The sequence below is a fragment of the Clytia hemisphaerica genome, unplaced genomic scaffold (assembly GCF_902728285.1).
Source record: "Clytia hemisphaerica strain Z4C2 unplaced genomic scaffold, Clytia hemisphaerica genome assembly, whole genome shotgun sequence".
Taxonomy (NCBI): domain Eukaryota; kingdom Metazoa; phylum Cnidaria; class Hydrozoa; order Leptothecata; family Clytiidae; genus Clytia; species Clytia hemisphaerica.
This window is the reverse complement of record NW_027103744.1, coordinates 1,382,480-1,391,361: the sequence shown is the minus strand read 5'-3', so window position 1 is coordinate 1,391,361 and position 8,882 is coordinate 1,382,480. Positions and strand designations below refer to the sequence as shown.

The window sequence follows — 8,882 nt, the reverse complement described above, 5'->3', positions numbered from 1 at the left end:
GAGGACACCTCTGTGTTGCAGAACCCCCTGAGATTTTAATAGAAACCTTACCCCTGATGTGGGTAACATTTCCACCTCGGCTGTGAGTGAAATAGGGGTGTTTTAGGTGTACAAACTTTGGTGAGCATGTGCGAATTCCTTTTTTAAAAAAAATTCAAATATATATTCACTTAACTCGAGGAAGAAGCTAAAAATCACGAAGACTAATGTTCGAGAAAGTTTGTACGCTTAAAGTAGTTAAACTTTGAGCACCAAATTGAAATTTTTCTGATTGAAAAGATAACTAAGCCACTTTTCAAATTATATTAATTGTTCACACGAAAAATCGCACTATAAACCGTTACTTTTTGTCTCTGTTTTTCTACGCATCTCAACATCTTCCACATACATACTTCTTGTGTAAGCAACGGATTAGAATAGGTGGATTAACTTCTCTCGTTGCTCCCAAGAGAGATCCATTGTCTTCTCATTGTTACAAGAAAAATCTGTAAATGACTCTGCGCACTCCTCGTTTAGTTTTTTCATTGTTTTTATAAGAACAATTTTCCAATTTATACAGTTTCGAAAACGAATTTGTCCTATGATTCGATCAATTTTGATGATTTTGCAAATATTTTAAATCCTGCACTTAAGTTTTAGCATCAACAAACGCTAGACCAGTTTTAATGTAAATTTTTAATCTTTTGTCAATGGCAATCTTCAGATAAGTGAAAATTAACGTATGGTCTATAACTAAGAAACTATCGATGGGTCACGAATGGGTTGCATACTGGTGAAAGAAGACTGTATTTAGAATTAGGAAAATAAATTTCAAATTATTTGGCTAATTTCTGCATTGGATAGAAAGGGCTAAAAAAGTGCATTTTCTTATTTAAAATGTACCACGTGATACGTAATGACCAATGAAAATGTTGAAAGTAATGATTTTTTACAACTTTTTTACAACTTATCAAGTTTTAATCGCTAGCAAACTCGTAAAAAAGTTTGATAACCTAACGAGGAGTGTTTTCTATGAGTTCTTAATCCACCTATTCTAATCCGTTGGTGTAAGTTTTTAGAATTGAATGATTGAGTTGAATTGAAATTGTAAAAAATTGATATAATATCTAGCGATAATTGCCTACGATAATTGCCTAGGGAATTTAAGTACAAGTCATTTGCGATGCAATAAAAAATATAATTGTCCTACGTTAAGTTCTTTTTGTATTTTGAATGTTTTGTTAAAAGTAATTAAATCAAATTAAATTAGGGTGCAGTTCACCCTACACTGCCCCACCACAGGTGGCAAATTGGTTAGCATTATAAAGGTACAACATCATAGAGGTTTCATTCACACGATGAATCACCACGAGATTTCGAACCGAACGAAATGTAAAACGATGAGTATTCTCTGAAGCATTTTGATAACGAACCTTAACTTTTCGAACTTTCTCGTCTTGATCGATTTCAACGGATTCGACCATTCCAAACTGGTAATTTGAACGTATCGGTGAATCTTGCTTGGTAAATAGAACAACGTCACCTTTCTTTAAGCTGGTGTCTGATTTGAACCACTTTGGCTTGGCGATAAGTCCTGGGACGTGTGAGGTTAACCATAGCTCGAACCAAGAATCGAAAATTGCTTGATTTTGTAGAATGATCTTTGATGAATTTCCTGACAATCTGAATTCACCGGTTGGGCTTCTGTCGTTGTTTCGTCCAAGTCTCAGTCTATTTGGTGTGATGATATCCAATGATTGCAAGTCTCCATCGTAGTCACGAATGCCTAATGGTAGATCATTGATGCTGTTTGCTGCTCGAGATGCGAATGTCTCCCATTGCATGATTGATAGTCGTTGATTGGAGACTGATTTTTGGATGGACTTCTTGACTTCACGAATTTTTCGTTCTACGAGACCATTCATATTGTGGCCTCCAACTGGACAAGTGTTGAAATCGACATTGGATTCTTTGAAGAGACGACGTTGGATGTCTTGAAAATCAATTTGAAGTGTTTCGCAAGCCTTGACGAGTTGGCTGCCCTCATCAGTGAGCAGTCGACGTGGATACCCAACTTCGCACGATAGTCGAGTGAATGCTTGTAGGAATGCGTTTGTCGAGTAATCCTCCATGCATTTGATGCTGATGGTGGTGGTAGTAGCACAGCAGAAGACGGCGTACCAGATCTTGACAGTGGCCCTCTTGTTGTGATACGAGTATGATTCAAATGGACCACACAAATCGACTTGAGATACGTAGAAGATTGGAGCAATCATCAGGTTGTCAGGTGATACTGGTCCCATTGATACGTCGATGGTTTTCTTGAGAAGGTATCGACACCTTTCACAAGTTGATCGAATTGACTTGACCAGGCTCCTTCCTTCGATGATGAAAACTTTCTGAAGAACATATCTCCAAGTGGTCTCCACACCAGAATGTGAAGCAGTGATGGATCGATATCATCTTCGATCCAAAAAGGAAACAATCTATTTCTTCTCGTACACGATCAAAATGTACAAACACTTCACAAAAAGCTTTAGTTATTTCAGATTCATTGCTTCGACGAGCAGAGCAATATTTCTACAGGAAAGGAACATCAGAAGTCAAAGAGTTCGTATCATCATCAAAGTATTCAAATACCTCAATCGAAAAGGATAGAATTCTAGGTGTAAGCAGTCCTGTCATGTCGAAAATCTCGGCAGCCTTTGATGAACAGATTCTTCTGGTGAGTCGTTTTGGTACTTCTTTGCATTCACCAAGTTTCTTACCGCGATATTTCTTGGCGAAGTCAAGGTTGATGTCGAAGGATATGAGGTCATTCTTTGGATGCCACTTCATTCCAGCGACTGAGATTGTGGTGCCATCGGCTGTTAGAGAGTCTTTCGGTTCTTCTCCAGATATTGTGAATCCTTTCAATGTGAATCCACCATACGATAGAATTTGATCGATTGATTGACATAGAAGTTTGATGGTACTGATTTGATCACCCCCAGACAGGCAATCATCGACGTAAACGTCCTCAGTGATGACTCTAGCGACCTCTGGTTCGTCTTTGCGATGTATTTTGACGGTTTCTCGAAGTGCTGTTTCGGCTTGATTTCCGGATGATTTGACACCATATATCAGTGTCATGATGACCTTCTCCTCTGGTGGTTGACTTGGATCAAGGTGTTCTTGCCATAGGTAACGTTGAAGGCACCAGTCTGATTCTCTAAGCTTAACGGAATTGTACATCTTTTGTACGTCAGTATGAAATGCGATGCGATGTCCTCTCCACCTCAGAAAAATTTCGAGTAGCTTGTTCATTGAGTTCCTTCCCTTTGCTAGAATGTCATTGAGTGAAAATCCAGTCGATGTCGGCATGGAAGCGTCAAAGACAATTCTGCACGGTGTCGATATAGAAGAGCCTTTCCATACAGCCCTCCATGGTATGAAATTCTTGATCTGAGATTCTGATAGTTGCTTTTGGATGTCAGTGGGCAAATGCTTGACATATTCGACGAATCTCAGGTATTGCAGTTTCTTCTCTGAGATGAGGATGTCGTCCTTATCGTCTTGATGCTTTTCCAAACGTTTAAGCTGTTGTATGTAAACGCGAAGTGCAATATCTCGATTTGGTGCCAGTTTGACCAGAGGGTCGTGTATTAGTGGAAGATTAGCAATCGATGAACAATTGGATGGGTCGATAGTGATGGAGCGATTAATCAAGTCTTGCTCGACCTCCTCTTGGATGCTAATGGAATCTTCTGCAGAATGGTTCTTACAGGTTAAACACTTTCGACAATTGACACAGCGATAGTTAAGGTCTGTACCAACTGATTCGAACTTCTCATTAAGATTGGTGATGTATGAAGTTGATGGTTCAGATTCGTCGTTGTTGATTTGGTAAGTTGGGTTGTTAGTGAAATACAAGTCATGTCGAACCTCACTGAAGGTAGCTGATCCAAGTAATCGAATGTCTGGATCAATGTAGAACCCGAACTTTGCTGCTTCCAGTTGACTTGCTACAAACTGTGACGAAGTTGAGAGATGATGATTTTCGATACTTGTGAATACCTCATGGGGACCTCCGATCACCCCATAAGATCCATCGATGTTCTTGAATTGTGATTGGTAGATGGTCAAGCCAGAAGGTAACTGGTGGATGAATTTAGGAAAGAAACGAAGATAACGTATACCTATCATCACGTCGACGTCTCCTCCAACCATTGGTGGCAGTCTTGGAAGATGATTGATGTCGTGGCCCAGAGTCCTCCCAACTGTGCTGAATGTCGTTCTCCACTTTTCCTTGCAATGGATAGAAGGGAAAGGTCGCAGTGAGTGTGTCGAGACAAACTCCAGTCATCTCTGCACCATTGTTGGTTGCCAGTGGTAACGAGAAGGTATAGATTCCATGTGTTGATTGTGTTGTGACACCTCCAACGCCACCAACTGGAATTGGTCTTGAGATGATCTGTTTGGCTCGATTGCTACCCAGTCGTTTGGTTGCATCAAACTTGATGACAGAATTCTTGCATCCATTGTCGTAGAACAAAGTGAATTGCTGTTGGTCAACTTCAATCGTTTGCAACACGTAGATGGCTTGATGATCATTGGGCTCTGGTTCGTCTGGGGTGAAGTGATAGGTGAGACGCATGTCTTTGGTGAAGGCTTCTAACTGTTGGATCTTGCTGATGCATCTTGATTTGTAGAAGTCAAACAGATCTTTGTTCTCCTGGGTAGATTTATGTTCGTCACAAACCAGCACGTGTTTCTTGTGAGTAAACTTGTCATGGAGAGTATCTTTGCAGCAGAAGATCTTTTGGCAACGTCCCTCCTTATGTTTCCCTTGGTCGTACTTGGCTCCAGGATACAAGCACTGGAAACAGAGTCCTTTGGATTTGAGTGCATTGAAACGTTCGATAGGAGTCATGTTGACGAATACTGGACATGCGAAGTATTGGACGATCTTGCTTCCTTGTGGTCCATTGGTTGCAACATGATTTGTGGCTTGACATATGAAGCAGTTGAGTTGATCAGGTGGACGACGATTCTGTTGACCATCAGTGTGGTGTGATGATGGACCTCGTCTGAATGGTGGTGAGTCTTTCTTTGGAGGATCTCTCTTGGGTGGATCTGGTGTTGGTCCTTGGATCATAAGTCTTTGTTGATGAATCCTCTTCTGATGGTCCAGGAAGGATATGAGTTTTGACCAGATTTCTTGTTGCTCGAGGTTGTCGGTACAGATGGTGTCTAGGAATTTCGTTGTTTGTACATCACCGATCAGCTGGTAGATGGTGTTGAGTCCTTCACCATAGTATAGGTACTCTTCAATGTTGTGTTCTTGTGCTAATCTCATCAAATCTTGAAGCACGTTGATGACTTTGGTAAGACTGTCGATAGCTTTTTCAGGTTTCGTTGATTTGCTGACGTCCAATGTTTGAAGTTGAAGAAGCCTCTTGGATAGCATCATCTTTGGGTTACCATAGACACCTTTTAATCTCTCCCATATGATGTCGATGTCATCAAGATTCCGAACAAAGTTAAGGGCGTGGTCTGTGAGGAAGTTGTTCTTTAACAGCTCAGGTAAGAATTGCTTTGGTGTTGTCTTCAGATGGAGCTTTTCAAAGTTCGTACGGAAGGTAAAGAAATCGATCTTACTGTCGTATCCGGAGAACTTTTCGATTTTGATGTTTAGTCGAGAACGATTGAAGTCGCGACTCTTTTCGATGTCTCTGGCTGCAAGCTCATCATTGATGTCTAAGATGAAATTCTTCTTGAGATCGAATAGCGTTTCGAATTGTTCGCTGACGTTCTTGAGTGTTGTCTCGTAAGATGCATCAGAGCTTCGTGTTTGCATGAGGGTTTTGATGTTGTCTGCAACCTTGTCGACCTTTGATGAAAGATGGGGTATCTCCTTCTTCCATTTCGATATGTCCTCGTCAGTTGCAGTTTCTGTATCTTTGGAAAATTGTTCTGTAAGTTCCTTCAGATCTCGATTAATGTTGTTGACGAGGAACTCGATTGATCTTTGTTTTCGTTGGATTTCGTCTTGCTTCATTTTGTCTTGCAAGNCGTCGACTGCTCACTGATGAGGGCAGCCAAACTCGTCAAGGCTTGCGAAACACTTCAAATTGATTTTCAAGACATCCAACGTCGTCTCTTCAAAGAATCCAATGTCGATTTCCAACACTTGTCCAGTTGGAGGCCACAATATGAATGGTCTCGTAGAACGAAAAATTCGTGAAGTCAAGAAGTCCATCCAAAAATCAGTCTCCAATCAACGACTATCAATCATGCAATGGGAGACATTCGCATCTCGAGCAGCAAACAGCATCATGATCTACCATTAGCATTCGTGACTACGATGGAGACTTGCAATCATTGGATATCATCACACCAAATAGACTGAGACTTGGACGAAACAACGACAGAAGCCCAACCGGTGAATTCAGATTGTCAGGAAATTCATCAAAGATCATTCTACAAAATCAAGCAATCTTCGATTCTTGGTTCGAGCTATGGTTAACCTCACACGTCCCAGGACTCATCGCCAAGCCAAAGTGGTTCAAATCAGACACCAGCTTAAAGAAAGGTGACGTTGTTCTATTTACCAAGCAAGATTCACCGATACGTTCAAATTACCAGTTTGGAATGGTCGAATCCGTTGAAATCGATCGAGACGAGAAAGTTCGAAAAGTTAAGGTTCGTTATCAAAATGCTTCAGAGAATACTCATCGTTTTATATTTCGTTCAGTTCGAAATCTTGTGGTTATTCATCGTGTGGATGAAACCTCCATGATGTTGTACCTGTATAATGCTAATCAATTTGCCACCTGTGGTGGGGCAGTGTAGGGTGAACTGCACCCTGATTCAATTAGATTTAATTACTTTTAACAAAACATTCAAAATACAAAAAGAACTTAACGTAGGACAATTATATTTTTTATTGCATCGCAAATGACTTGTATTTATATTCCCTAGGCAATTATCGTAGGCAATTATCGCTAGATATTATATCAATTTTTTACAATTTCAATTCAACTCAATCATTCAATTCTAAAACTTACACAAGAAGGATGTATGTGGAAGATGTTGAGATGCGTAGATTCAAGTTTTAGAGTTCAATATTTCAAGTTCAATCTTTTATCAATCATTTCATGTACCTGTATTCACTTGCCCTCAAATTTGGCATGTGGCTATCTGGTACGTTTGCTTCTTGTTTTCCTTTTGTGCCTTTTTTGTTTGCCTTTGTGCCTTTCTTGGTTGCTTTTTGTGCCTCCTTTTCATGCACATTTAGGTTGGGTCCGGTTTAGGTCTGGACATTAGGCTAGGTCATTTTTAGGCATGTTTTTTGTTAGTCAAATTTACGTTCATTTATTGCATTCAATTGTTGTCAATATTCACTCAATTAGTCATATATTCAATTATCCAAAAAACATCAATTACTTTTGTCAATTTTCTAAGATCAATTTCTCTAGTTTATTTTTTAATTGTAATTTTTCAATCAATTTTTCAGTTTGAACATAATCAACCAGTTCCAAACGGAAGCTGACTCCAATCTTTGTTCAAATTCCCCAACAATTGTTTGATGCGGTAAGGCGAATACAAAATTCAAACAAGATATGCACGGTTTTGTTTCTACTGAGCCTTAGCAGTGGAACGAGAATGATTTATGAAAAAAAACTTTCAAAGATGGTTGGAAAAGATCCCAATGAACAATTTTCTAATGCAAGATTAGCCTGATCCATGTTACATTTGTTTGTGTATTTTGTATAATATTTTTGTTTTGTATGTACTTCAATTCAAACGTATGATTCTCTTATACGAAAGTTTGTCTTTCCAGACATCTTGGACGAAATTGCAAACAAATTTGAAGACAACAACAAAGACGAACCAATCGTTATATCGTCAGATGAATCGGACGTTGATGATGAATACGATTCACCTGAACGTTTTATGGATGGTGGGGAATTTCTAATTGTTTTTTCGTCAGATGAAAAAGATGTTTAGTGTATTTTTTATGTATTGTTTACTTAACCTTGTTTACTTCATAAGAACTAATAACCGAAGGGCATATCGCTGTCTATCAAGAGTTATTGATTTGATTCTTATAAACTAGATGCTTATGAGAAAAATAAATACGCTCATATTATGCGCCATCCATTGTTTACTTTGCAAGAGCTAATTACCGAAGGATATATGGCTGTTTATCAAGTGTTATTGATTTGATTCTTATAAAGTAAGGAGGTGCTTATAAGAAAAATAAATAAGCTTATGTTATGCACCATTCATTGTTTACTCTGTAAGAACTAAAACGTAAAAATCAATACAAGTCGCAACAAAATAGATAAAATGATAGGGGCGCGAGCATCTTTTAACCACGGCGGCCCGCTCAGAATCGAAAGAAACAACATGATGAACATTTAGCGTCTAGTAAATCCTCGAATAAGCGCCCGGGCGCTTATTTAAATTTTCAGGCACTAAGGGGGGCGCTTATTTTTTAATTTTAGAAAGTCGTATATCAACAAATTCGGAATCTGCTTAAACTTAACTGTTTCAAAGGGTTGATTTTTCAAAAAAGGATGAATAAAAGAAAAATTGGAAAAATCCAATTTACAATTTCTATCATTTTATTCTTAATCGCTTTCTTTCTTTTTAAGACACAAGTATCTAATCAATACTTTAATCGGATTAATTTTCGCGAGATTAAATTTCGTGATTTCACGAATTTTTGCCATTTTCGCGAAATTAAAACTCCCGAACACGCGTGAGATTCCTGATTCTCGAAATTAAATCCACCACAAAACTTTTAAAATTGTATTTTTGGCGGAGAAACTAGTTCCAAGTCTCCATTTATGGCAAAAATGGCTATTTTCAGCTGTTTGCTGGCTTATTCCCGAAATTAAATCCACGCGAAATAT

At 38.8% G+C, this 8,882-nt stretch overlaps 1 protein-coding gene and 1 long non-coding RNA gene across 2 annotated transcripts; one reads left to right on the top strand and one right to left on the bottom strand.

The window, feature by feature from the left end:
- Positions 1-2,559: 2,559 nt before the first annotated feature.
- On the bottom strand, positions 2,560-6,019 carry LOC136805366 (uncharacterized). Its single transcript, XM_067061952.1, has 2 exons — positions 4,316-6,019; positions 2,560-4,116 (listed from the first exon to the last, which is right to left on the bottom strand). Exons 1-2 carry the CDS (start codon positions 6,017-6,019, stop codon positions 2,560-2,562), a joined length of 3,261 nt encoding a protein of 1,086 aa, XP_066918053.1.
- A 997-nt stretch (positions 6,020-7,016) lies between these two features.
- Positions 7,017-8,037, top strand: LOC136805374 (uncharacterized). The gene is made up of 3 exons (XR_010846384.1): positions 7,017-7,164; positions 7,478-7,554; positions 7,805-8,037. It is a non-coding gene; the product is annotated as an uncharacterized lncRNA (long non-coding RNA).
- Positions 8,038-8,882: the final 845 nt, after the last annotated feature.

Coding starts and splice junctions, on each gene's coding strand:
- LOC136805366 (XM_067061952.1), bottom strand. CDS start 6,019: ATGAAGCAAGACGAAATCCAACGAAAACAAAGATCAATCGAGTTCCTC. Junction 4,117..4,315: donor ATGGTGCAGAGATGACTGGA/GTTTGTCTCGAC, acceptor TTCATCCACCAG/TTACCTTCTGGCTTGACCAT.